The sequence below is a fragment of the Eubalaena glacialis genome, chromosome 2, assembly GCF_028564815.1.
Source record: "Eubalaena glacialis isolate mEubGla1 chromosome 2, mEubGla1.1.hap2.+ XY, whole genome shotgun sequence".
In the NCBI taxonomy this organism is placed as follows: Eukaryota; Metazoa; Chordata; class Mammalia; order Artiodactyla; family Balaenidae; genus Eubalaena; species Eubalaena glacialis.
Window position 1 is genome coordinate 107,839,519 of NC_083717.1, and position 27,779 is coordinate 107,867,297.

The window sequence follows — 27,779 nt, forward strand, 5'->3', positions numbered from 1 at the left end:
GCAAATGCATTAAAAAGATCACAAGAGGCCACCTTGGAGCCTGGGCCCAAGTCATTATAAGAGCAAGGGCTCAACTTTTGAACAGTTGCAAAGTCAGGTATAGTTAGCTACTGTTCTTTGGGCCTACTCTCCAACTGAGACGCAGCCTGGAGTCCCAGCCCTCTAGGCTGGTCTTGCCCCTGCTCATTTGCCATGTCCAAGAGAAGGAGTTGACCTAAGTTCTGAGCTCACAACACCTGCTTTAGTCAAGTGACCTTGGCAGATTATGCTGACTCACATCCAGCTAAAGAAGGCAAGTTGGATGATAGGAGATGGTGATTGGAGAATGGTGAGATTTCTGGAGGTGGTGCAGTTTCTGGTAATGACTCTGGTAGTAGCAGATGGCTGAGGTAGAGTAGAGGAAAAGGTTAATGGTGGTAATTAGATCAGGAAAGATTGTTGCTGGATGGGTCATCTGATGGATGTTAGCCTCAGAAAATGACAATGGAAGGGAGGCTGTGAACCAGGAGTATAAGGTGTTCATGCATGAGAGTCAGTAATTGGTAGAATGTTGGTGAGTAACAACGAGGGAAGGAGAGAGTTTAACAGAATGGCAAATAATGATTTGGTAGGAGCAAGAAGTGGGGAGTTAGAAATGATCTGTTAATGGCAGTGGGGAGCAAGGAGGCCTCTCATCTCCAAACTCTTGACTTGATGTTTGGTTGAGAAAAACCAGCCCCTGCTACAGAGAGCAGCAGGGGATATGAGATACACTGGGGATGTCCAGGATTCATTCATTGAAGGCAAGGAAATGAAGAGAAGATGACAGATTGAGTTTTGGATGGGTTAAATTGCAGGTGTCCCTAGTACATACAAGGGGAAGAGTTTAGTAGGCATTCGCATCCGTGAATTTGGAGCTGAGTCATCATTGTATTGTTGGTAGACAGGCCGGAATAAGTCAGGTAAGACTGGCCAGAGAAAGCATGGGAGAGTGAGGAAAGGAATGAGAACAGAGTCCTGGGGAATACTAATTTAAAAGGAATAGGCAGAGAAAGAGGAACCAAAAAACAAGTACAAATAGAAGTACCTAAAGAGGTAGAATGAAAGGAAGAAAAAGTGACTTTATAGATTTTAGAGGAGAAGAGATTTTCAAGAAGGGAGTGGTCAAAAATAATCTTTTAATCATCTTATAGCATTATTTAAACATGTGTGCATTGCGTACTGTCTCCCAGAGAGATTGTAAACTCTTTGAGGGAAGAGTCTGTCTTATACTTCTCCATATTTTCTCTGACAATTAGCACGATAAGGCATGAACAGGCTGGAGTAGGAAAGCAAATGTGCAGCACCTGTGCTGTAATTTCTCAGCCCTGTGCCCATAGAGGACATTGCTGATCGGTCCTAGAACCTTTCCTCACTAAACCTGGGAATTAGCCTTAGTGGCTGCTTAAAACTGAGCTCCAGGCAACCACTACCAATCCATCAAAGTAGGCATGTGAGTGAGATAAAGTCAGTTTGATATTCCTGTCCTCTATAGATACCGGAAATTCGTGTATTTTGATTATTGCCTTTTTGGTTTTCATTTTGGTAAACAGTGATACCATTATACAGCTATTTTTGCCTATAATTTTTAATTTCCTTGATCACATATTGAAAGGTAATAGAAAATATCTAATTTCAAAAAACATGTAAGGCTACCCACTGCTATAATCATGTACCCAGAAGGGCTCCTAACCACTTCTTCCTCTAACCTGCCTACTTCCTTACCTTTCTTCTGTTAGGGAGTTACCTGTGTCCTCTGGGTTGGAATCCTTGCTGGGTTCTCAGCAGCCAAAGGTTGTGAACTTGTCCAGTAAAAAGATAATTTAACTTAGCTCAGGATAGAGGTCTCTTTCTTCTGATCTAGTACCACCTTTATTTTTTATTGAGATATGTATTCCCTGTAGAATGCACAGGTCTTAAATGTTCAGTTCAGTGACTTTTGACAGTTATATGTAATCACTACTCAAAGCAAGATATAGAACATTTTCATTCCTCCAGAAAGTTCCCTCCTAATTCCCACCTTTCTGAATTGAAATTTCTTGCCATTTAGGATTTTCCAACCATCACATGAGCATTATGTTATTGTGGCTTTTTTAAGCTCTTGTATCCATTTCTTCCTTGCAGGAGACTGAAGAGCCAGTTGTAGAGTGTCAGGAGTGTGAAACTGAAGTTTCCCCTTCACAGACTGGGGGCTCTTCAGGTGACCTGGGGGATATCAGCTCCTTCTCCTCCAAGGCCTCCAGCTTACAACGCACGTCAAGTGGGACAAGTCTGTCAGCCATGCACAGCAGTGGCAGCTCAGGGAGAGGAGCCGGACCACTCAAAGGGAAAACCAGTGGGACAGAACCCGCAGATTTTGCCTTGCCCAGCTCCCGAGGAGGCCCAGGAAAACTGAGGTGCAGACAGGGTCTCCAGAGAGAGAGCCACAGCAGGGGCAGGGTTGCTGACGTTTTAATATCACGGGAAAAGGGGAGTAATGGGAAGTCCCCCCCATCCTCCTTCTAGGATAAATCAACTCCTCTTCCTCCCCTTTCGTTCCTCTCCTGTTTTGGATTTGCATGGGAGGTAGGGTGGAGCCCTCTGGGAGGCAGACTTCCTGAGAAACTGTAGAAAACAGGTGAGGGGACTTTGGGAAAGCTGGCACATGTTCCTGTCCCCCAGCCCCCATTTTCTGCAGCCTGTGAGTGTTTTGGTTGGGAGTAAAGAAAGTTTGGGGTAGCGGCCCCAGCTTGACACATTCCCTAGCTTTTTGTTTTCCTCTACAGGTATCCAGAGCCTGAAGTACAAGAGAAGGCAGGGCACAAATGGATGTGCTGTCTTTGAGGGCAGCAGTAGGAAGCTTTGTCAGGAGGGAGTAGACTTGCATATAGAAGGATGTCCTTTACTTGTTATCCTGTACTCCTGCTCCCAGCTAATTGGGTGGTGGGTGTGTGGACCAGCTTCCTGCTGCCCTGGAGGCTCAGCACATGTTGGCCTGGCATGTAGTCTGAGGACCAAGGGGAGACTGTGAAGAAGGATCCAGTAGCAGGTGCTATCAGACTAACCTGTCTTCATTCTCTAGTCCTAGAAAAGGGGTCAGTCAGACAGGGACGCCAGTGTGTGAGGAGGATGGTGATGCGGGCCTTGGCATCAGACAGGGAGGGAAGGCTCCCGTCACGCCTCGTGGGCGCGGGCGAAGGGGCCGCCCGCCTTCTCGGACCACTGGAACCAGGTACCCGGGTAGTGTGAGACACACTCAGTCTATGACTTGTTCAGGAAAAAAGGGAGTAGAGAGAAGAGAGGGGAGTAGAGAGTATGTGGGGTGTCAGGAGGGAGAAGAGGGGCCCACACTGACCGGGGAGTGGGCAGGGTTCAGAGTGAGGCTGCTGAGACACCAGGCTTCTGCCTGTGATGGGTTAGCAAAGAATGGGCTGGAGACCCATGGACAAAGGAGTGGGAAAATTGGTAGGTAAGTACTGCTCTCTGCTTATTCTCACTGCCTTCTCCTTTCTCTTATCTCTCTTTAGGGAAACAGCTGTGCCTGGCCCCTTGGGCATAGAGGACATTTCACCCAGCATGTCGCCAGACGATAAATCCTTCACCCGTACCGTGCCCCGCGTGCCAGACTCCACCAGACGAGCAGACATGGGTGCTGGTGCTTTGCGTCGAAGCGACTCTCCAGAGATTCCTTTCCAGACTGCTGCTGGCCCTTCTGATGGCTTAGATGCCTCCTCTCCAGGGAACAGCTTTGTAGGGCTCCGTGTTGTAGCCAAGTGGTCATCCAATGGCTATTTTTACTCTGGAAAAATCACGCGAGATGTTGGAGCTGGGAAGTATAAATTGCTCTTTGATGATGGGTATGAGTGTGATGTGTTGGGCAAAGACATTCTGCTGTGTGACCCCATCCCACTGGATACAGAAGTGACAGCCCTTTCGGAGGATGAGTATTTCAGTGCAGGTAATAAAAGAGGCAAGACCTCTCGTAACACCTCTCCAGTCCTCCAGTACCAACAGCGTTCACTGCAGCCTGAGTACTTTTCTGTGTTCTCTAAAGTCAAATTTCATTCCTAACACTGGTTCCTCTCACCCCTGGCTTTTTTGTTCTTCTTTATTGCTTGTTTATTTTTGAATAAACTTCTTATTTTGGAAAAATTTTATATATACAGAAAAGTTGCAAAGTACAGAGTATTCATAGTATATAGAGTTCCCATGAAGCCCTCACACAGCTTTCCCCTTTCCCTGTTGTTAACATTTTATGTTAGCATGGTACGTTTGTCAAAACTAAGAAAACTACCTTGGCTCATTACTATTAACTAAATTCCCAACTTTTTTGGATTTCACCAGATTTTGCATGTCCTTTTTCTGTCCCAGGATCCAATCCAGGATTACTGTATTGCATTTAGTCCTCATGTGTCTTTTTATTTTCTTTTTTTTAAAAATAAATTTATTTATTTTATTTATTTATTTTTGGCTGCGTTGGGTCTTCGTTGCTGTGCGCGGGCTTTCTCTAGTTGCGGCGAGTGGGAGCTACTCTTTGTTGCAGTGCGCGGGCTTCTCATTGCGGTGGCTTCTCTTGTTGTTGACCACGGGCTCTAGGTGCACGGGCTTCAGTACTTGTGGCTTGTGGGCTCAGTAGTTGTGGCTCACGGGCTCTAGAGCGCAGGCTCAGTAGTTGTGGCACACAGGCTTTGTTGCTTCGTGGCATGTGAGATCTTCCCGGACCAGGGCTCGAACCCGTGTCCCCTGCATTGGCAGGCGGATTCTTAACCACTGCACCACCAGGGAAGCCCCCTCATGTGTCTTTTGTTCTCTGATCTGTAACAATTTCTGAATCTTTTCTTGTTTTTCATGACCTTGACAGTTTTGAGGAGTACTGGTCAGGTATTTTTTGAATGTCCTTCAGTTTGGGTTTGTCTCATGTTTTCTCTTGATTAGATTGGCGTTATGGGTTTTTGAAAAGAATGCTGCAGAAGTTAAGTGCCTTTCTCAACACATTGTATGTGGGAGGGGAGTATGTGACATCCAAAGGGCATCTCTGCTGATATTAACCTTCATCATCGGTGAAGGTGGTGTTTGCCAAGTTTCTCCATTGTAAAGTTAGTGTTTTTCCCTTTCCATTTTCTATTCTTTCACCACTGACTTGTAAATTACTACCTTTCTTGATGGGAACCTTAGGTAGGTGAGTGTGGCAAATATATTGAGATATTTTTGCTTAGGAGGAGGTTGTTAGTGCTGTGTTTGTATGTCTGCACACCCACCACTTACTCTCTGGTTTGGAAAAATGGTGCCTTTTTTTTTTTTTTTTTTTTAAACCAGTACAGTTCCCTGTACTGGTGATGGTGAGAGATTTCTGTCTGTTATGACTGTTTCATCTGCCCATTCTTTGAATATATTGCCTCTTTTCTGTGAGGTAATTTGGGCATACATGTTTGCATTGAGTTTGTCATTTAAAAACATCCTTTTTCTGGGGGATTTTTTGGAACAAGGATTGGTATATAATGGGCAAAAATGCCTCTATTGAAGTCTCTTCAGACTTTCTCGTGATTTGGACTCCTGAGTAGTTGCTGTTTGCCCCTTTATTTCATTGATATATGGGCCACTTCACCTTCTAGTTCTGGATAACACTTAGCTCCATGTAGCATCAGTTAGTAGCACATGGATTGAGATCTTTTATGACCTGTGACTTACATAGTTTGTATCAAATGCATTTGTTCCTCTTTCCGGCATAAAGCCTCTCTTGGAGGTCCACATTAGGCCCTCTTAAGAGAGAGGCAGTTCTCTATCCTGAGTGGATTATGGCATACAGGGGAGGGGATTCTGTGTGCCATTTATTGAGGCTGTCTGCTAATGTTAACACTAGACTGCTTCTAGTTCTAGTAGCTCGTCATTAGTGTGAAGTGTATTGTTGGCCTTGGGCTTCTTTGTGCTCTTGAGGGGTCTTTTGGATTTAGAGATTGAAGCCAGGAGATGAACAAGCAAGGGGAAAGAGTAATTCTGTGGCATAGGTAAGGGAGAGAACCAAGGCCTGCTTTCTCTTCTATCTTTTTTTTTTTCCCTTGGTGCATGCTCTGGGTTTCTTTTAGCCCTTCATGTAAGCACAGGCTAATGGGAGAGAACAAATGAACCCTTCTGTTCATAGGAATGAGAAAGTATTCACATTAGTGCCCTGTTTTTATATCATATGTGTGTTGCATTTATGTTTATATTTATATATGTATCTTTTTCATAGGATTGGAAATGGGTCTTGCCCAAGATCACACAGCTTGGTGGTAGCAGAATTAGGCCTAGGCTCAGGTCTCCTGAATTCTAGCCCAGTTTCCTTTTATACCCCACATCGTGTTCCTTCTAATCTAGAGGCCTTATCTTGAGGTTCTGAATCAGAACAAGAGCAGAAAAGTAGATAATATGGAGGGAAGATTAGGGAGGAGAGGCAGGATTTATTTTTTTCCTTTCTCTGCTCTATATCTCTATTTTGATTTTGCTACACAGACACATGCTCTCTCTCTTTGAATGATGTCATCTTTCATCTACAACTTAACTCAAGAATTATCACCCAGCCTCCAAAGAAACCAAGAGGGAAAGGTTTAGTAAAGTTGTAATGGGACTGTTTAACAAACCACATGCCGTTTCACTTCAAGAACCATTTGAACCGCTAACAACCCGCAAAGGCTGGCTTTAGGAAGCTTTATTTTATAACTAAAGGGCTCCTTCTGCTGAGAAGCTTCACGTTCCAGTCCCTGGGTGGTGTCTACATGTACCCTAAGTGGTGGCGGTGTCTGGGATTGACAGCCAGGGTTCTGTTCAGCCCTAACTGCAGTCCTCTGTTGTACCTGCTCTAATTCCCTGACTCAGGCCTGCTCTGAGTGGATGCTGAGCAGCCTAAACAGCAAGCTGCTTTTATGTTTTTTTCTACCCAGGAGTGGTGAAAGGGCATAGGAAGGAGTCTGGAGAGCTGTACTACAGCATTGAAAAAGAAGGCCAAAGGAAGTGGTATAAGCGAATGGCTGTCATCTTGTCCTTGGAGCAAGGAAACAGACTGAGAGAGCAGTACGGCCTAGGCCCATATGAGGCAGTGACGCCCCTCACCAAGGCAGCAGATATCAGCTTAGGTAAGACCTTTGCTTCCTGAACAACTAACTGCCTCTGGACCCTGGCCTGCTTGTGGTAGGAGGAGTGGTTTTTAGAGCAGTCAGTAACGCTTCCCTGAATCTTATCATTCCTTTGTCGTTTATGAGATGGTAATGAGCCAGTTTTTTTGGAGCCACTGCATAGCTCTATTTTCTTGCCAGGACCAAATAGTAAGTCCTCAGATTTTTTTTGGCCTCCCCAGTTCTATAAGGGACCCAGCACATTTTAGTCATGGCAGAGACTGAAAGAGAAAATATGGTGGCCTTAAAAGAGGCTTCCTGCCCCCATGGGAGGTGGGGGAAAGGGTGTGGCGGTCTCTGAATCAGGCTGTGCCCAGCTTCTTGGCGTTCAGGGCCTCAGACCATGGGAGTTGACTCACCTTCGGCTTATCCTCCCATAGACAATTTGGTGGAAGGGAAACGGAAGCGGCGAAGTAACATCAGCTCCCCCGCCACCCCCACTGCCTCCAGCAGCAGCAGTACAACCCCTACCCGAAAGATCACAGAAAGCCCTCGTGCCTCCACCGGAGTTCCCTCAGGCAAAAGAAAACTTCCCACTTCTGAGGAGGAACGGTCCCCTGCCAAGCGAGGCCGGAAATCTGCCACTGTGAAACCCGGTGAGTGCTCCCTTTTGCCTCATTCTCCCTCAGACCACAGCGAATGCAGGGTCAGCTGCTGGAGAGACGGAGCCCGATACACGCAATGGCTCCTCCGTCCCGGTTACACAGCTGGAGTCCTGCATAAGCCTCCGTCTCCTAGCAGAGTCCAGTCGGGTAGATAGGAAGCCGGGTCTTGATTGGCAACATCCACTGACCCTTGTGTTGGTTCTAGGAGGGAGAGGAAATGTAATGCATTTTGAGCAGATTCAAAATAGGTGAAATTTTTCTTAGACCTCTTCCTTTTCCTGGCACCATCTTCCTCCGGAAGCTCCGCTCCCCTCTCCCTTGTGCTTAGGGCCCTTTGGCTTTCCCAGATGTCCTATTGAAAGCCAGTACCTTGGCTTGTATCTCCCCTCTCCCTACCTACCCCCAAATAACCCCTTTCTAGTCCCTCAAGTCATATTAATAGAGGAGTTCAATCCATTTATTGTTTACTGGGTCTCTAGTGTGACCCAGGCCCAGCCACTGTGGCTTCTGGAGACACAGAGGTAAAGTCCTCAGAGGCTGCCCCAAGGGCGCTTTCTGAGTCTCACAAACTGAGGAAGTTCATTGGTTGTTACATCGTCCTGGCACCAGAGCTGCTTTTGTTTCCTGTGTCTTTGAGTTGTGTCATCTCCATATCTATCTAACGCCTCTGCTGTGTTTCAGGGTATGTGAGGCATGGAATTAAGTGCGTCATACATCCTACCTCATATAATCCCTATGAGGTATAGGTGCTAGAATTCATTTTCTAGTTGAAGACTCTGAGGCACAGAAAAGTTGGCTAACTTTCCCAAGGTGACACGGTAATCCAGAATTCAGACTCAGACAGTCTGACTTTGAAGTCCAGGCTTATACATGCTACATCAGACTGTCTCTTGCTGCTGGTTTTATTTTAGGGAGGCATGACCTGTCTGTCATCTTAGCCTCCTAATGACCTACGATTCAGCTTCTCCAAGTCAGGTATTTGTTTTCTTCTCGAGGATTTATTGGGGCACTCCGAGCATGGGTGTTCTGGACTGGCTGATTCACTTACCTACTCCCCGGTGTTGGAAACTGGGGCAGTTGAAGCAGGCTGTTTTGATATTGTTCCATCAACATGTAAAAACACTTTATTACAAAGTTCTGTGCACTGTTCTGGTGAGGGTCAGGGATCGGGTGGGAGTATCTGCTGGGGACATTTCTTGGTGAACCCACTTTTTCAAAGGCTGCTTCAAAATATCACATATCCTGGGGAAATCAGGGCACTGGGCAGAGAAAGTGGGGCTGAAGATTTCCAAACATTTTTCACTTTTACTTTATCTTTGTATTAGAATCACCTTTTCTGCAGATGACCTCAGAAGTATTTGGTTTGGCTGTATAAAAACAATACTAGTTGATTTTCACTTATGAAAATAATGTATACATTGTCATGACTGTAAAACTTAAATACATAGAACTTCTCTGCACTGCAAACTTGTTCCTAGGTTGTTGGCCGTAGGATTGGTCTTTGGTTTATAGCTCAAAAAAGTTCATCAGGACACTGCCTGCGCATCCCATCGTGCCCAGGAATGGTCTGTACCCTGTGCCTCTGTCCTTCCCAGGTGCAGTGGGGGCAGGAGAGTTTGTGAGCCCCTGTGAGAGTGGAGACAACATGGGTGAACCCTCTGCCCTGGAAGAGCAGAGAGGGCCTCTGCCCCTCAACAAGACCTTGTTTCTGGGCTATGCCTTTCTCCTCACCATGGCCACAACAAGTGACAAGTTGGCTAGCCGCTCCAAATTGCCAGATGGTCCTACAGGAAGCAGCGAGGAAGAGGAGGGTAAGGCCCTAAGAAGCCCTGGGTGCTCTAACACTTGTACTTCCTTCCTTTCCATTCACTTTATGAACCATCTGTAGAGGAGGAAGGGCAAGTGGCAACTGGAATCATGGTCAGGGAAAATTAATTTAACCCTGCTTCTTGGTTTGTAGACTATTCTCACAGAATTCCTTTTAGTGATCTGTTCCTCAAAACAATCCTGTGAGGCAGATGGGAGATAGATGCTACCCATTTTATAGATGCGGAAACAAGCTTGGAGAGGTCAATTAATTGCTTTTTATCCACGATAATGGTAGACTTGGGACTTAGAACCCTACGTTCACGTTACCTACTACAATCAATCATACACGTCAGTCAGGTTTCTGAATGCCCTGCCATCCTTCCCATTTGTGTTCTAGGGGCTAGAGTGAAGTTCATTCTTTTGAGGTCTGCGTGTAAGACTGGGAATGTGAGGTACCCAGTGTCCCAGGGTGATTTCAGAGAAAGAGCCCCTAGGCCTTTTCAACTCTTGTGTTTCAACCGTAAACTAAACCTACACATTTCTATGTTGTCTGTTACTTAGGGTTTGAGTAGACTGCGATGGGGAGAGGTAGAAATTATTTGAACTGTCTAAAGAGTGTGTGATCTAGGAGAGAAAACTGGGCAGGTACAAATATACATTGTAATATAAGTGACTGACAGCAGTGCAGTACCCAAATGTGTCTGCAAAGACTAACAGTCCAAATGGAATGATGTTCTACAAGTTAGAGTTCTGACTAATGCTGAGTCTTGCAAGAGGGAATCGAATCAGGGAACATCGTTATCAGAAAATAGCACCAACTGCAGATCTGTGATGGTTGGCGCTTCAGGTATGTGGATGATTTTCTTTTTTTTCTTTTAAATTTATTTATTTTATTATTTATTTTATTTTTGGCCGTGTTGGGTCTTCATTGCTGTGCGCGGGCTTTTCTCTAGTTGGGGAGGGGGGGGCCACTCTTTGCGGTGCATGGGCTTCTCATTGTGGTGGCTTCTCTTGTTGCGGAGCACTGGCTCTAGGCGCACGGGCTTCAGTAGTTGTGGCACACGGGCTCAGTAGTTGTGGCTTGCGGGCTCTAGGGCGCAGGCTCCGTAGTTGTGGTGCACGGGCTCAGTTGCTCCGTGGCATGTGGGAATCTTCCCAGACCAGGGCTCGAACCCATGTCCCCTGCATTGGCACGCGGACTCTTAACCACTGCGCCACCAGGGAAGCCCCTGATTTTCTTAATTAACCAAAACTATATCTCACCAGCTACAGATATGTGGAGATCTGTTCAGGGACATGGGAAGGGTGGTCAGGGAGTTGCAGTTGAGGTTTATACTATCTGGAAGGTGCACAAACAGTTGTGAGTATTGAGTCTTTAGGGTGTGGGAGCAGGTGTAGAGTGGGGGGGGATTTCAAGATTAAGTGTGGATCAGGCCTAGTTTGTCAGACAGAATTCAGATAGGTACAGTGGGAATTGAGGTGTGTGAGGAGTTTCCTAGCCAAGAATGTAGTTTGACTTTGATCATAAGGGATTGGGAGTCCCTTGAAGATTCTGTGAAGAGGTGTGTCATGGTATCAAAACAGTGTTCGTGGTCTGGTTTTGCTTTCACAATATTGATGGACTCTAGTCTTTATTCTTCAACACACTCCTAGCCCTTTCCTAGACCAGGACTTCACAAAGCAGCTCTATAGATGTTTTATTTGTTGATCGGTACAGCATGTCTAAGAAAGCTGGCTTTGGTATGAAATGCAGACTGTCAAATTCCTTAAAAATCTGTGAGCCTGTGTGAGATTTAATAAACCTGAGAATCCCCTCCATTCCCCTTTGCAGATATATCAAATGTTTTTAGTCCCATTCTTGTAACCATGAGTGAGGGGAGGTAGGTTTTGTCTAAATGAGGAGGAATTTGGACAGTTTTTTAGAGGGATCTCCATGTTTCTTATGGAAAGTGTGGTTATGGTGAATATGTCTGCTTTATGTTGGCTCCTTCATCCTTAGACATTGCCCCAACAGTACCAAAATCCTTTGATATTTTTGGTATTTGAGAATGTTTAAAGGTTCCTCTATCTCAAGAAGCCCGAGACGTTTGTATTAGAACAGTCCTCCACAGATTTACAGTTTTTAAGAAACTATGTGGTATATCTTGCAGATAAATGGGAATCTCTTTTATTTATATCAGGAGCTCAGTAAAATATTTGAATTAATCTTGTGAGACATATTTAGTAACAAGTTAAGAATATGGCACCTAGTCTCGTTAGGTGGCACACCATCAGGGACCCATCAGCCACAGGGATGGACTCCAGAGTTAGGTTTTAGTACCTTCATCCCTGATTTAGATGATGGAATTAAAAACCTGTTCATTTTAGCCTCTGGTTGGCAGGGCCACTCGTGAAGTCAAAAGTAAAGAAAATTCAATCCAAACTAACTGAGAAAAATTAGAGAAAGGGACTGCCTAGACAGGGTAATATTTGATTACACAAATGCAGGAAATATAGATGGGGATTAAAATCTAAACAGGTTGGGACTAGAAACGGTCCTGGATTAAGTTAGACATAAAATAGAAGTCTTGAGACAAATAAAGAGCTGTGCGGGGCCTTGGCAGTGACTCCGCGGTAGAGCGCTGGTACTGAAAATTGTGGCATGATATATTGATATGGGCCGAGGATGCCACGGCAAAACTGAGAAACAGTCTTGCTGTATTCTGAGTTTCTTATAACCATTTAGAGTTTCCAGTTTGAGCTTTCATTTTGAGAAGAATGTGGAGGATGCTGAGTCAAGAAAAGAGCAACGAAAGTGAAGAGGCTGGCCAGTCAGACCTAAACAGAGGCCTGAGTTTGGGGCGTCAGCACTGCCTGAGCAGCTCCAGCAGCAGGGAGGGCACCAGAGAGCAGGGCGCTGGGCAGCCTCCTCAGGGGGTCTGCTCCAGCCGTTTTTACTACCGGTATGAGGGGGAGGGGAGTGGTCCTGGCACTGAACTTTTATACATTTGGTTGGGTTTTTTATTGGTGATAAGTTCATTAGAGCTTAATTTCTCCAACTTCCTAATTAAATAAAATCTCTTTTTTTTTAATGTGTTATTTATATATGAGAGGAGCAGATGATGAGAAAACAAGCTCAAATTAGATATTGCTCAAAAGAAGCAATTTCTAATTGCCTAGGGTCATTACAGCTTCAGCCTCATCTCTCATAACTTCTACTTCACCCTCAAGACTATAGAGCAGTCATTGATGTTCAGTGTCCTGAGGTACTTCAACACCATCAAAGGTAGATAGTTTTCAATAAAAGGTTGAATCAGGATTTTCTGGCTAACGTTCACTTTAATTAGTTAAATTTTAGAAACCCTATTTTCTTTGAGCATTTTGGTTTGTCAAAGATTTAGTGTATAAGGGGGTAAAATGCTGATGAAGTGCAAATTTGAAGGCTTTATTATAAAAAGTGCTAATCAGTCATTCTTCATCTCCACAGAAGGCAGAATTAGAGGAAATAGGCTTAGTTTGCAGAAGGAGAGATTTAGGGTAGACATAAGGAGGAACTTCCTGATGGTAAGGGTTACTCTAGTGGAGTACAGCACTGTGGGAAGTGGGCGCGGGTCCATCCCTGTGCACAGTCCCATGACTTGTTCTTAGTGTAGAAACCTTTGATGTTTTCAGATGTAGGACCTGCCTCCATTTCTCATCTTCCCCCACCCCTCCTGCTCTTTCCCTTCTTTTGGCAGCATTTTATAGGCCTCAAGACAGATCTCTTTCTGACCCATGGGGAAGCCCTTCACCTGTGTCTTTGGGATACAATGCTGTGGAGATAGCTGGGGAGTAGAAAAGGGGGCAGTAAGAAGCAGGCATAAAGTAGCAAATAAAAAACCAGCTGGTAGTAAATATTATCGTGGTTATGTCTCTTTAATAGAATTTTTAGAAATTCCTCCTTTCAACAAGCAATACACAGAATCCCAGCTTCGAGCAGGAGCTGGCTATGTTCTCGAAGACTTCAATGAAGCCCAGGTGAGGAGTTTCTTTGTGTAGATTCCCAAAGGGGCAGTGATGAGAAGAGTCCACTTGCTGTACCGAGAAGAAGGCTGATAGGGGCCGGGGACGATGGGTACAGTCACTAGAGATTTCAGGAACTGGGAAACTGCCAAAACATTGTTGCATGAAACAGAATTTTTACTGTGTACAAGGAAGAGAAGTTAGAACCTTGGGTTACTTAATAGCTGTGGTTCTGTTGGCTGGGACAAAAGCAGATTAAAATTGGTGTTTAATAGCAATCCCTATTATAGTGTTGGCTAAATACTTGGGGTTTGGTTGTCCCTTGAGGATTTAGGCCCCCAGAAAGCTGCAGGTGAGGCAGGGAGATTATCTAGGGAAGCTACTTGGGATTTTTAGTGAGAGAAGAGGCCTTGGGCAGAAGGACAGACTCAGTCACATTTTGGATAGTATATGGAAGTGTTCAGATCTGTTCTCTATGACTCATTAAGGCTGCTATTCAGGGGCTTTCCCTAGAAGTCACTAGACCCATGGGTGCCGTTCCTTTTCTTCCAGTGTAATACAGCCTACCAGTGTCTCCTAATTGCGGATCAGCATTGTCGAACCCGGAAGTACTTCCTGTGCCTTGCCAGTGGGATTCCTTGTGTGTCTCATGTCTGGGTCCATGATAGTTGCCATGCCAACCAGCTCCAGAATTACCGCAATTATCTGCTGCCAGCTGGGTACAGCCTCGACGAGCAAAGAATTCTGGATTGGTGAGTAGCTGAGAGCCCATCTAGAACGGCAGACAGGAAGACAGCAAGCTTCCAGAGGGGGAGAATCTAGGAGAGTAAATATTTCTAGAAACTAGAATGATCATAGGATAAATTACAGAATTTGAGTGGGTTTGAGATTATTTTAGCAGTTCATCTAGTTTGTTATCCTAGAGTATATTGGTTAGGGACCTTTTGAAAACGTGTGAGATTTTCATGTAGATTCAATATTCTCAACTTGTTTTAAGCAACACGTTTAAAAATACAGGCTTGGGAGCATGATTTGGCTTATACTTGGCCTCAGAATAAACATGGAAATCAGAAGGGGTAGATGAGAAGGTCAGGATCCCAGAAAAGACACATCATTCAGAGAAAGAGGGAAGGGGCGGTGATACCCTAATGCAGGGCTATTGAAAGCAGTCAGCTGTACCTGCGTCCCTTTGCAGAAAGGCTGTCATTGGCTATTACCTGTCGTGCTGTTTCTCTGACTCCTTTGTAGGCAACCCCGTGAAAACCCTTTCCAGAATCTGAAGGTACTCTTGGTATCAGACCAACAGCAGAACTTCCTGGAGCTCTGGTCTGAGATCCTCATGACTGGGGGGGCAGCCTCTGTGAAGCAGCACCATTCAAGTGCCCATAACAAAGGTACCTGGAAAGTGTGTGTGTGTTGTTATTGCTCCAAGGATGTCCATGACCCGTGGCACTTAGGCCTTGTGGTCTAAGTCTCAGTCCTGATAGGCTGACCTTACCCGTGTTTCTAAGAGAAGAAAAGTACCACCTTCAAGAGGTGAGCCAACATGAGTGACGCACCGGGCTGTTTATGCTTCTCCTGGTGTCCACCGGTATACCTGCTAAACTCAAGGCCAGCATATAGTGATTGTGACTTTTCACTTTTGATTGTGATCAGTGGCACTGTGTTTGACATGAAGGGCTTTAGTTTGGGCAGAGCGGGATATACTGGTGAGAAGGCTCATCTGTCTTTTTACTGGAGGGCTAAATTGAGTCTCCTTTCCTCACTCACCTTCCCCTGCTTCCTGCAGATATTGCTTTAGGGGTATTTGATGTGGTGGTGACGGACCCCTCGTGCCCAGCCTCGGTGCTGAAGTGTGCTGAAGCATTGCAGCTGCCTGTGGTGTCACAAGAGTGGGTGATCCAGTGCCTCATTGTTGGGCAGAGAATTGGATTCAAGCAGCATCCAAAATATAAACACGATTATGTTTCTCACTAAGGATACTCGGTCTTACTGGTTTTATTCCCTGGTGTTGTGGAGACTGTGTTTTAACCAGGTTTTAAATGTGTCTTGTGTGTAACCGGATTCCTTGCATGGATCTTGTATATACTTTTATTTGCTGGACTTTTATGATAAAATAAATGTTGAATCTCTGGTTGTAGTAACTGGGATTTCTTCATCCATTTCTTTGAGCTTAATCTCAACAAATAGCAAGACAAACATACTACCTTCTCTGCAGTTTTCAATGGGCTTGTTCACTGTAGGACAGCTAGCCAAGGAAAAATAACAAGGAGTGAATTTTTTTAAAGTTTTCTGTGGTATCATTGTCAAAAGATTAACCTGGGCTGTCTGTCTAAAATTCAGCACTTTCAAAAACCTGATTTTACAATAGGCCCAAATTTATAGTTGTGGCAGAAGTTGAGTGGGATTGGGCACAGCTCTTAGTTTTCTGGCAATGAAAAAAAAAAATCTCTCTTTAGAGTTGAGCTCACTAACAGCTGACCTGTGGGTACTGTACTCTCAGAGCCAAAAGGGAAAAGGACCAATTGTTGTGAAAGGGTGGTGACTATAAACTGGACGACTTGCTGCAAGGATAAACATGAGAAACAGTGATAACACTTGGAAATGTTTGTTAGAAGCTCTAGCCAGAGGTCCAAAATTTTATTACTGTTCCACAGTTGCTGGAAGCTGTTCCTTCTGTACTCCTGGCATCATCCCTGTTGATGTCCTCTCATTCTCTGAAGTGGGCTTAAATATCTTTTTTTTCTGCCAGATAGATAGATAGTAAATATTTTAGGCTTTGTGGGCCATTTGGTGTGCCACAACTACTCATCTTTGCTACGACAGCATGAAAGCAACTGTAGACAATAGGTAAGCAAATGAGTGTGACTGTGTCCCAATAAAACTTTATTTACAAGAACAGGTGGCTGGCCATAGTTTGCTAACCTCTGCTCCAGAGGAAGCAGCGGAAGGGGTCATCTTTAGCTGGCAATTACAGGGAATAAGGGTGTATAGTATGTGGTGGAAGATGTAGAGATGAGGACCAGATTGAGTGGCTACACACTGAGGCCAGAATGCTGCATTCTTTTTCAGTTTGGAGTGGGTAATTCAATGAATATTTTGGTTCACACTGATATGAGATTGATGGTTATCAGTGATGGTTGGGCCAGATTACTCCTGTGGTCCTTCTGAGATGGGATAATTAGACCTGCATCTTTCAGTATTCGAAATCTAACAACTTTTTTTCTTAAGGACCTTTTTTCTTTGTTAAAAAATACTTTGAATACATTGTCAATAGCCAGAATTATTACCCTCTTACCAATCTGAAATAATTGGAAGTTACTGGTAAAATTCTTCAGATTCACAGTTTTGAAGATCCTTAAAGATAGGAGACGCTCAGTTTTAATTTCTGAAAGAGGAAAGGAGGTCTGTGGGGTGTGGGGAAGCCTGTCTTACCTGGTGCCTTTCTTGCTCAGTGGTAACATCCAGAATTTGACTTATTAATAAATGTAATTCCTTTTTCACATGAGCCATTTAACGTTCTGATCTGTATAGCTTACTGCTGTGTCTCTCCCAGTTTGAACAGTACCTAGGCACATAGGTGCTCAGTAAATGAACATATCCGACAAATGTTCTCAATGTAACAGATCCTGCATGGTCAGCAGAGGGAGGGCTGACGCCACAAGTCCTCCTTGGTGGATGAGTTAAGAACTCCCCTAAGGTGGGGCAGGTGCCCCTTCCACATGGGAAGGAGGGGGGAGGATTTGTATCCATGGATGTTCAATAACTGCTTCTAGGAGAAAAGGTAGAGCTTTTCCAGCAGCTGCAGACATACAGTGTCTGTCTGGCCAGAGAATGGGATGTTTGTTTTGAATCTTCTGTTACAACGCAGGGGATTGACTTACTTAGTTTGTGGACCAGAAATTCTCACATCCCGAAACTGCAAAAGAAAAAAAAGAGTTGCATCAAAATATCATGCTTTCCCAAGATTTTCTTCAAAGAAATATGAATCAGGGCAATCTGTGATCTAGATAATCTCATCTTAAAACTCTTCTTGCTAATAAAATCACTTAGGAGAAATCTGCTTGACATTTCAGAGAGAGAAAGCAGAATAATAAATTGCTTTTTTGAATGGGACAGACCTCTGAGAGAAGACGTCTACCACTGAGTCTCACTATTAGATTTTTAAAAAGTTTGGAGTGAGAAGGAGCAGTCCCTTCCTTTCAGAGGCAAAAGCTGGGGGGCAGGGAGGCTGGGTGGGGGACGCTAAGGCTGCATGGCCGGTTCGCGTCACGCTAGGGACTGACGCCCTGCCTCAGCGCCAGGAGTGTTGGTGCTTTACTCTGATGACGACTTTGACTGCAAAATAATCTTCACTAATGATCAGACACAGCCCTTTCTCTGCTGAGCCTTACTTTCCTTGTTTATAAAAGGAGGGTATTTGGACTAGATGATGGCTAAAGTCTCCTTCCAGCTCTGGAATTCTACAACTCATTACAAATCTCCACACACACAGTCCACTGAGTGCCCCAAAGGCGGCTGTTCCTACCTGCCCAGAGTGCCACCAGCCTGGGTGTAATATTTGTTATAATCTAGTCGTAACAGTAGTTGAGCCAAATCCGAGTTGATCTGATGATTGCGAACACTGGAGAGAATCTTGAATAGGAGTGAAGACTGGCGGCTAAAACCCTGCAGAGAGAAGGACTCAAGCTGTCATTCCTCTTAGACTTACCAGCTATCCATGTGGAGTGAGGGGGCAGGGGAGATTCCCTGGAAAAGTCTTGCTGAAAATTCTACAGTACCAACTGGCCTTCCCCATTCCCATTTCTGTTAGCTCCTAAAATGACTTCTTCATACCGAGTCCATAGAATGCATGACTTCCTATGAAAGTAATCTCATACTCAGTAGGAATTTAGCAGCCAGCTTCAAATTAATATATTCTGCTGTGTACTGGGGTTGGGGAGAGCCTGTTTTCGTTACAGGCAGATAATTATAATCTCAGTGAAATAGAGGGTTAGTTCAAGGAAGTAAGGAGGTTGGATGTTAGAAATTAAGAACAAAGCCAGTGCATATTTGGTGGGCTGAATAAACTATTCAGGGCTGAACTATATTTGAACGCTCAGGCAGCACATAATTATCTGCTTTAAAAACCGATACCAACATTTTTTATCTTTGTATCTTATTATTTCTGTGTGTATGTATTGGGGAAATGTTTTAACTGACTCAGAGGAAAAGACCATGATTTCCCATCTACAAAACCACCCCTGTCCTTTGGACAGGGCTGCTTACTTCCAGTGGCCAGGCTGACTTACCTTCACCAGGATGCTCAGCTGGGCAGCCCCACGTTCATCCAGTGGGCCCAGGTTCTGACTGACCAGCGAGCAAAAGCTGTGGCAGAGATCTAAGATTTCATTCAGGCAGTGAAACACCTAGCCAGGAAACACAGTTGACATTAGGAGAAAAAGGAAGATACACCTGTGAAATTAAAGATTTGGGAAAATAAGAGCCAACCTATTCCCATTCTCTACATCTGACCTCAGGAGAGACAATGCAAGTCCTGCCAGCCCCTCAAAATGCAATGTGTAAAACACTCTTCCCTTCCAGGCAAAGACACTGTCATTCTTAGTCACCCTGCATGAAACCTCCACTCGAGCCACATTAAACTAGTCGTTGTCTCAGACCCACCGAGTGTGCTTCCACCTTGAGCTTTGCTTTCAGTGTTGTTCCCTGTGCCTGGGATACTCTCCTTAATACCAGCTTGAGTCCTACTCCCAATGGCGCGCTCCCTTCCCCACCACAGCCTTTAGCGACCCCTTGCTTCCCTCTCCTCTATATTATCTGTACTGTTTACTTGGCATTTGTTCAGGCCGTCTGTGTTGTTACTGATCTGTGATGTATGTAAGTCCTGTTTCTCCAACTAGATTGTGAGCTCCTTAAGGGCAGAGCCATGACTTATACCTCTTTGTATCCCCAGTGCCTTGCATACAGTAAGCACTCAATAAATATTTAATGACGATCACCTGCTCTGATATTGTTTTCCCCACGGATGCACTCATACCGTACAAGGACAGTCTACCTGCGACAATGGTTCTTGGTTGTTTTCAATTCACAGAACCCTTTGGAGTGGCATCTACAGAACTCACTCGCCCTTAAAAATAACAGCCCCAAATACCAGAACAAAAGAGTGTGGCACAACTGAGGAATAACAAGTAGCTCCCGTCAAAGATAAAGCATAACTGTTCTATTAGAAACTACAAGGGGTCATTTTCATCTTCCTGCTTTTTCATCCTTGAACTGGAATCAGCTTGTTAGCTTTCAAAGATTGGTGCCTGGGTTCTAATTTAAGTGCCCTGGGTCCTAGATTCTTTTAAAGCTCCCAGATGATTCCCACGTGGGTCCAAGGCTGAGAATAACTTCCCTGAGGGAGATACACAACATATGTACGTACATATGTACACACACACACACACACACACACAGAGGGAGACACTGCTCTAGTTGTCTGTGAAAACAACTTCCAAACTGGTCAATCCTGATCCACAAGATTTCTAAGAAAGTAAATTCTACATGCTTTTCATTAGTCTTTCTGTGGTGTCAGAAAGGCTTTTAAAAATTTCTTTAAATCCTTCCTTCTGAGGGTTAAGCATATATTCTTTCATCTGTAGCTGCTCACCACATCCTATGATATAGTATTTCAGAAATTCAAAGACATTTAAGTTCCTTTTTAGTATTCCCTCTTAGTTTTGCTTTATAAGTTGTTAAAAATGTTTAAAGACAGAGATTGAAAAGTTGCTTAATGATAGTTCCACATCCTGGCAAGTGCCTAAGGGAACAGTCAGGCTAGAAGCAGTCTGAGGAAACCAACCAGCCCTACTTACAGGTTTCAACAAGATAAAGGACTGGGCCAGCAAATTGCTCAGGAAGTGGTCGTGAGCCAATCGGATGCTTTCAAAGTCTCGGGTAGAATTGATTTGATGAAGCAGCTGTGAGAACTGAGACTCCAGCACGTCAACCTGGTAGACAGTTGCACAAATAATTTTAGTACCTTGCATAGTCTAAGTACTCAAGAACATCAGATGCCTGAGAGGATGAAACAGAAACTCTTTGCCCCCACTCACCTTCCTCTTATCCAAGCCCCTTTAAAGCTGAACAAAGACCCCTTTATGTTGCCTTGCCTTGTAGGAAGTCATCTGCCTACTTCCTGACGGCCTCCAATGTCTTGGCAGATCTCACCCCCAACGGCCCCATCCCCCTCACGCCACATCCCCTCCGCCGACTGACTTGGTTCAGTCCTATGGGATTCCAGAAGTTACAGCAAACTATAAAATAAGGGTCAACAATAATTAAATACTACATTACTGATAAGGACCTCAACTCCTCGTTCTCCTTCATCCACTTATTTCCACTACCCTCGAAAATGCCCCCCGAGAAACATGCCTAGTGATACAATCCATGAATCTTCTCAAACTCCAGTTTTTCACCAAATGCAGGATTCCTCTTCAATGACTCCTGCCAACCTCCTGGACTCTTTTTCACACCCCTTCCTTCTACTCATCCCTCGACACAGACCTGGAGGTAGTACTGAAGATTATCCACCAAGAAGGCCATGTGATTTCTTAGGCGCCACTTGACTGCGTCGGTCTGGTTGGACTTGAGGTGCTTGCGCTGCATCTGTAGGGCCCAGCAGTGCTGCAGCTCAGCTTGTACCCGGCGCACACTCAGCAAGTACTTGAAAACGACATTGTACCTTGACAGAAACACCAGACTATTCAAGATAAAAACTTCACCCCCCTCAAGCCCCACCCACATGACAAACCCTAGGACTCTGTGCCACCCATTTCTCCCCAAAAGGCAGGAAGGATATAAGTGTGGCTAGAGATGTGAACAGATAAACTGGTTTATTTATATGATGGAATACTGCACAGCCATTAAAATGAATGAACTTCAGCTGTACCACATAAAATGACTCCTAGCAATATGATTTTGAATAAAAAAGGGAAATTTTAAAAGATTACATATAGCCTACCTTTTTTGGTAATGCTTAAAACAACTAAATAGAAAATATATATATACTTTGGGGGAATGTATATAGATGTCATAAAACTGTGTGTAAAAAGGATAGAAGGGACTTCCCTGGTGGCGCAGTGGTTAAGAATCCACCTGCCAACGCAGGGCATATGGGTTCGAGCCCTGGTCCAGGAAGATCCCACATGCTGTGGAGCAACTAAGCCCATGCGCCACAGCTACTGAGCCCGTGTGCCACAACTACTGAAGCCTGTGCGCCTAGAGCCCGTGCTCCGCAACAAGAGAAGCCACTGCAATGAGAAGCCTGTGCACCACAATGAAGAGCAGCCCCCGCTCACCGCAACTAGAGAAAGCCCACGTGCAGCAACGAAGACCCAATGCAGCCAAAAATAAAATGCATATAAAACAAACAAAAATAAATAAATTTTAAAAATTAAAATTAAAAAAAAAAGGATAGAAAACATGGAATTTAGGATAGTGGTCACTTAGGGTTGGGGGAGGCAAGGGGGCAGGGCTGGGAAGGACCACACAGGTAGATGGACATTATTGTCAGTGTTCTAGACTTTGTTCTAAAAGTGGTTCTGTGGCATTTGTGTGTGTGTGTGTGTGTGTGTACGAAGGATGAAGGAGGGCCCTGCATGGACAAATAAGAGTGTGTTGGGAACCAAGGATTTTGGTTACTGTGATTCTCTGTCCCTGAAGCCCACAGAAGAGGAGATAAAATTGAGGGCTCTGTGGGGGTGGGGGTGGGGGTGGGGGTGGGAGGGGGATAAGTTAGGAATCTGGGATTAACAGACACACACGACTATATATAAAGTAGATAACAAGGTCCTCCTATATAGCACAGGGAACTGTATTCAATATAATAACCTATAATGGAAAAGAATCTGAAAAAAAAGAATCATATATATCTATATCAATCACTTTGCAGTACACCTGAAACTAACACAACATTGTAAACCAACTATACTTCAATTAAAAAAAAAAAAAATCAAGGGCTCCCCTCACAGAGCTCTAGGTAGCTGCCTGATGCTGAGCCCTGTACCGAGAAGATGCATCGGAAGAGCAGCTGATTCCTGGTGGAACTGGGCTTATTTACCTATTCTTAGGCCGGCTTGCATAAGATAACCTGATTCCATCTGCCTTTAAAAATTATTTCTAATGGAACAATGTACTGAAATTAGTACACCTTGTTTGTATTCTGATTTGAACAAACCCAACCATAAGACATTTTTTAGATAATGGGGGAAATTTCAATGTGGACTGGATATCAGATAATAAGGAATTATTGTTAATTTTACTGGGTGTGATAATGGCATTGTAGTTATGTTAAAAAGATGCCTTTTAAAAAAAAATTTATTTATTTTTGGCTGCATTGGGTCTTTCTTGTTGGGTCTTCGTTGCTGTGCACGGGCTTTCTCTAGCTGTGGTGAGCGGGGGCTACTCTTCGTTGTGGTGCACAGGCTTCTCATTGTGGTGGCTTCTCTTGTTGTAGAGCTTGGGCTCTAGGTGCACGGGCTTCAGTAGTTGTGGCACTCAGGCTCAGTAGTTGTGGCTCGTGGGCTCTAGAGCGCAGGCTCAGTAGTTGTGGCGCACGGGCTTAGTTGCTCCGCGGCATGTGGGATCTTCCTGGACCAGGGCTCGAACCCATGTCCCCTGCATTGGCAGGTGGATTCTCAACCACTGCACCACCAGGGAAGTCCCAAAGATGGCTTTTTTGAATTGCATAGTGGTGGAGTGAAATGACATGTCTGGGATTTGCTTTATAAGGCTCTGGCCAAAAAAAAAGAGATGAAACAAACAGCGTGATGTTGCTAGTTACTGAAGATGGATGATGCGTCCATGGATGTTTGTGATAGTCCATACTTTTGTTTATATTTGAAAATTTTCAAAATAAAATGTTTAGGAAAATACTTCTGAGCTTGATTTCTTCAAGGGTGTTAAGAGCATCTCAAGTGAGAAGGAAAGTGGACTGGGAGCTACGGAGGCTCCTTGGACAGAGTACAGGCAGCTTACTTAGGTGGGCTGTGGGCTCTGCGTCTTCTCCCTGAACCAGCTTTATCCTTCCAGTTTATGTCTAGTCTCTCATACCCTAAGCCTCTCTTCCCCCCAAAAGTAGAGGGTTATGAACAGGAGCGGAGAGGATGAAGAGAGGCCACAAACTGGCAGCCTGTAAATTGCTCGTTATTTTGCAATTTAAAAAAAAGCTCTGATGGTTTTAAGGGTTTGACCCGCCCACTCATCCCAGCATCCACTGCAGCTTCACTTATTAATGTTATCTGTCCGGCCCCCGAAGGCATCTGAGTTTGCAGCCTCTGATTTACAGACTGTTAAAAACCAGCTGGGGGACTTCCCTGGCGGTCCAGTGGTTAGGACTTGGTGCTTCCACTGCAGGGGGCCCCGGTTCAATCTCTGGTCAGGGAACTAAGATCCTGCAAGCTGCGTGGCGTGGCCAAAAAGCAAACAAAAACCAGTTGGCTGGCTATCTTGCTCCCAACCAATTCTACTCCTGATAATTTCTTCCCGTGGAAGTAAGATGGGTAATAATTACCTGTGAGAAACTCAGAAATACTCACTTTTCCAGGACAGCAGGTGTGAAGAGAATGTGTAGTGGCCACTGCACTTTATAGGAAAGACCTAGGGCTGCCCAGCCGGATGCGGGGGCTTCCCGGGGAGAAGTTTCCCGAGAAGGCCCTTCTCTTGCCTGAGTAGCATCTGTTAAGAACAGAGGAGATGACTTCGCTCATCTAGAACTAGAGTTTCAACAAGGTGAGGAACATTCATGAAAGGAGCGCTCACTCGAACCTGCAGTGTCAGAAGCATAAAGGGGATACAAAGGGGACTTGTAGAAGACAAGGACACTCCCATGAGGGGTTCTCTTAGGAGGTCTTTTAGAGATTCTTTTTTTAGTCTTAAAGAATTGTGGCTATAAATAAACAGAGACTATTCCAGCAGCATGACAAAAACAAACCAAAACCATGGCCTGGCCATCTCTTAGCCTCTCTTGACTTCCCTTTTCTTTTGTGTAAAATTAGGGCACTGGACTAGGTGATTTCTAAGGTCCAAAAAGATACGGTTTCTGTGGAAGTGGATGGAAGCAGAACAGATAATGACCAGTAGGAGCAGAAAGACTCAGGGAAGCACAGCAAACCTTTATGCTCCTTTCCATGATACTCGATTGTTAAGTGCAACAGAGGGAGGAGGTTGTCATCATCTAGCAGCACCTTGTGTGCTGACTGTTGGAAGGCCACATTCACATCTGCAAGAAAGAACACATGGGCTGAGAGAAGGCTTGGCTATGTAACAAATCCAGACTCCTCTTGCTTTCCACCTCTCCTGCAGCCCGCCTATCACTAATAGTAGGATACGGTAAACAGTAGTTGCTTTTGCCTGACTAGCATGCGTTCCTTCTCCTCTTGCTGATAACAGTGCCCTGGTTTTCCTTGGACAATCACCCCTGTCCAGAACAATCCATGTAGTTCCAGTGGGGTGGACAATACCTGACCCTCAGGGTAGGCAGGTGACCCAGGAACGATCTACCTTGTTACACTATTTTGTTTAGGGATATGAACATGACCCAAGCCAGGCCAATCCAGAGGCTCTATTCAGATTCTGAAAGAGGGTAGCTCTTATTTTTTTTCGAGATAAACACGGACTCAGTAGGATGTGAACTTGGTTGCAGGCCATCTTGCTACCATACGGAGCAGGCCTGTCTCAGAAGAAAAGGCAGAGGTGAAAGACGGAATGACACCAAGTCCTGAAGGTGTCATGTAAGCCTTGGAGCAAAACTGCCTAGAGCCATCTTACCTCTGACCTTTTCAGTTTTGAGAATCAATAAATTCTCTTTTTTCCTTTGCTTAAGTGAATTTGAATTGGGTTTTCTTGCAACCAAGAAAGTCCTATGTAAGCACAATGGACATCTATTGTTTTATAGAGCTAGAAAAACGGCAACCCTGTCTCCCCTCCTGCCCCACTCCCCTCTTTTTTGACTCTGATCCTTACGTAACTCTCCACAAGTAGTTTGAATGGGAATGGTGATCCTTCCCGTTGGTCAAAGGTGAACACTTTACTGAAGTAGGCATATCTTCCTTTTTTTTTTTTTTTTGGCTGCACCTTGTGGCATGCGGGATCGTAGTTCCCCGACCAGGGATCGAACCCGTGCCCCCTGCAGTGGAAGCACAGAGTCTTAAACCACTGGACCACAAGGTAAGTCCCCAAAGTAGGCGTATCTTAGTCTGACCTCTTTGATACAGGGATAGGTATATGATCCAGTTGGGCTAATCGAAACCCTTTCCCTGGAATCCCTTAACTTGCTACCAGAGAGACCAGGTTTGACTCCCCCAAGTAGACTCTGTGAGGTATGTTCCTGGGAGCTACTGGTGGCCATGTGGCCAGATGGGACTGGAAGGCCATCAAAGAGCACACAAGAGGCACAGACAAGATAAGGTAAGAGAGAGAATCCTAGCAATCCCTAGTTTCAGTTCTCAGGACCAGATATATCCCTACCCCACTGGAGTTACAGATACAATAGCAAATATACTCCCCTTTTCTACCTAGGTTAGTTTTCCATCACTGACAGCCTAAAGAGTTCTAATACAACAAGTGGCAATAAATCCCAATATGGGGACTTCCCTGGCAGTCCAGTGGTTAAGACTCCACGTTCCCAATGCAGGGGGCACGGGTTCGATTCCTGATCGGGGAACTAAGATCCCACATGCCACATGGCGTGGCCAAAAAAAAAAAAAATCTCAATATGTCCCTTAAGAAATATATGGCTATAATCTGATGAAATGAAATAGTGGTTTGAAGGCCTGTACCAACCCTTCCAGGAAGGGTCACGAGCTGAAGCTGCTCCCAGTAACAACAGTGTGAGCCTACCTGAGTGGCCTTCCATTTTGGAAACACTCTCTGTAACTCACGAGGCTGCTCTTATGTGGACCAGGCCTAAATGGTTTGGCAGCAGCTAAGAAATACACTACAACTTCAGTAAGCTGGTAATTCTTGGGCCCCAGGGCAATTACCATGTTCAGTTACTGCAGTGGGTGGTGTTTTTAACATGTGTTGAGCTGTATCAATGAAGGCCTGAAACAGTTCTCCACGTCCCAGAAGGTAAAAGTCTTTAATGATCTGCAGAAAGAATTTCAATTTGCAATTCAGTAATCCAGCAGAGCTTTTCACTATCCTAAGAGAATTACGCATATAATTTCCAATTTCATCAGTTTGAGCCCAACCTACAAAAGGTCATAGGCTTTTGGCATTTTAAAGGGGCATACTTAGTAATGGCAGGATGACTGGTGTGTCTTTGATATCATTTATTCAATGAAAACACAATAATGCCAGAAGAAAGTAAACAGCCAAAGCTTTGTACTGTAATAAACCTGTAGCATTAGATGGAGTTTGCCCACTTGGATGAGGACATAAGGAGCCACTCGAAGTCTGGGGACAGGCAACCAGTGCTCTCAGGAGAGGACAGAGAATAAAGTCATTGTCCATCAGCATCATTTTAAGAGTAAAAAGAACAGCTAAGCTATTACCTTCAGCTGACCCAGTAAATCTGACTCTTCCACCATCAGCTTCCAGAGATGCTGTGAAAAGAACCAATAAAACAGGGTCAATTGAGGACACAGGGCGGGAAGGGGAAGCTGGGACGAAGTGAGAGAGCAGCACTGACATATGTACACTACCAAATGTAAAATGGATGGCTAGTGGGAAGCTGCTGCATAGCACAGGGAGATCAGCTCGGTGCTTTGTGACGACCTAGAGAGGTGGGATAGGGAGGATGGGAGGGAGGCTCAAAAGGGGGGCGGATATGGGGATATATGTATACATATAGCTGATTCACTTTGTTGTACAGCAGAAACTAACACAACATTGTAAAGCAATTATACTCCAGTAAAGATGTGGGGAAAAAAAAAACAGGGGCAAAGTTTCATTACAATGAAAACTCCTATAAAGAATGGTTTTGTACAAATCCAGCAAGGTACTGGAAAAAAGAATATATACCATGACCACACTGGGTTAATCCCAGGAATAAAAGTTTAACAGTTAAAAAAATATATGAGGGCTTTCCTGGTGGCGCAGTGGTTGAGAATCTGCCTGCCAATGCAGGGGACATGGGTTCGAGCCCTGGTCTGGGAAGATCCCACATGCCGCGGAGCAACTGGGCCCGTGAGCCACAACTACTGAGCCTGCGCGTCTGGAGCTTGTGCTCCGCAACAAGAGAGGCCGTGACAGT

General features: G+C 44.7%; 2 protein-coding genes across 8 annotated transcripts in view; one reads left to right on the forward strand and one right to left on the reverse strand.

Moving 5' to 3' along the window:
* The window catches only part of TP53BP1 (tumor protein p53 binding protein 1), a 75,883-nt gene extending 59,689 nt beyond the window's left edge, over nucleotides 1-16,194 (forward strand). For 2 of the 4 annotated variants that reach the window (XM_061180387.1, XM_061180388.1), the window contains 10 exons: nucleotides 2,143-2,414; nucleotides 3,080-3,229; nucleotides 3,525-3,955; nucleotides 6,915-7,106; nucleotides 7,526-7,741; nucleotides 9,346-9,561; nucleotides 13,461-13,555; nucleotides 14,093-14,292; nucleotides 14,789-14,934; nucleotides 15,330-16,194. In XM_061180387.1, coding sequence (XP_061036370.1) covers nucleotides 2,143-2,414; nucleotides 3,080-3,229; nucleotides 3,525-3,955; nucleotides 6,915-7,106; nucleotides 7,526-7,741; nucleotides 9,346-9,561; nucleotides 13,461-13,555; nucleotides 14,093-14,292; nucleotides 14,789-14,934; nucleotides 15,330-15,517 — 2,106 coding nt within the window. In that variant the 3' untranslated portion in view covers nucleotides 15,518-16,194. The remainder of the gene's footprint in view (nucleotides 1-2,142; nucleotides 2,415-3,079; nucleotides 3,230-3,524; nucleotides 3,956-6,914; nucleotides 7,107-7,525; nucleotides 7,742-9,345; nucleotides 9,562-13,460; nucleotides 13,556-14,092; nucleotides 14,293-14,788; nucleotides 14,935-15,329) is intronic. The other 2 variants (XM_061180390.1, XM_061180389.1) reach the window with 1 other exon arrangement.
* TUBGCP4 (tubulin gamma complex component 4) overlaps nucleotides 13,446-27,779 on the reverse strand; it is a 49,432-nt gene continuing 35,098 nt past the window's right edge. Inside the window, exons 10-20 of one of the 4 annotated variants that reach the window (XR_009699397.1) lie at nucleotides 27,079-27,129; nucleotides 26,566-26,671; nucleotides 24,696-24,803; nucleotides 24,121-24,259; nucleotides 21,089-21,266; nucleotides 20,398-20,532; nucleotides 18,832-18,948; nucleotides 18,069-18,208; nucleotides 16,976-17,459; nucleotides 14,108-16,285; nucleotides 13,446-13,685 (exon numbers count right to left, since the gene is read on the reverse strand). Coding sequence is in view for 2 of the 4 variants with exons in the window: in XM_061180398.1 (XP_061036381.1) it covers nucleotides 17,447-17,459; nucleotides 18,069-18,208; nucleotides 18,832-18,948; nucleotides 20,398-20,532; nucleotides 21,089-21,266; nucleotides 24,121-24,259; nucleotides 24,696-24,803; nucleotides 26,566-26,671; nucleotides 27,079-27,129 (987 nt within the window). In the remaining 2 variants the exon portion in view is untranslated. Of the gene's footprint in view, nucleotides 16,286-16,405; nucleotides 17,460-18,068; nucleotides 18,209-18,831; nucleotides 18,949-20,397; nucleotides 20,533-20,767; nucleotides 20,812-21,088; nucleotides 21,267-24,120; nucleotides 24,260-24,695; nucleotides 24,804-26,565; nucleotides 26,672-27,078; nucleotides 27,130-27,779 lie in introns of those variants that run through there. The other 3 variants (XR_009699396.1, XM_061180398.1, XM_061180399.1) reach the window with 3 other exon arrangements.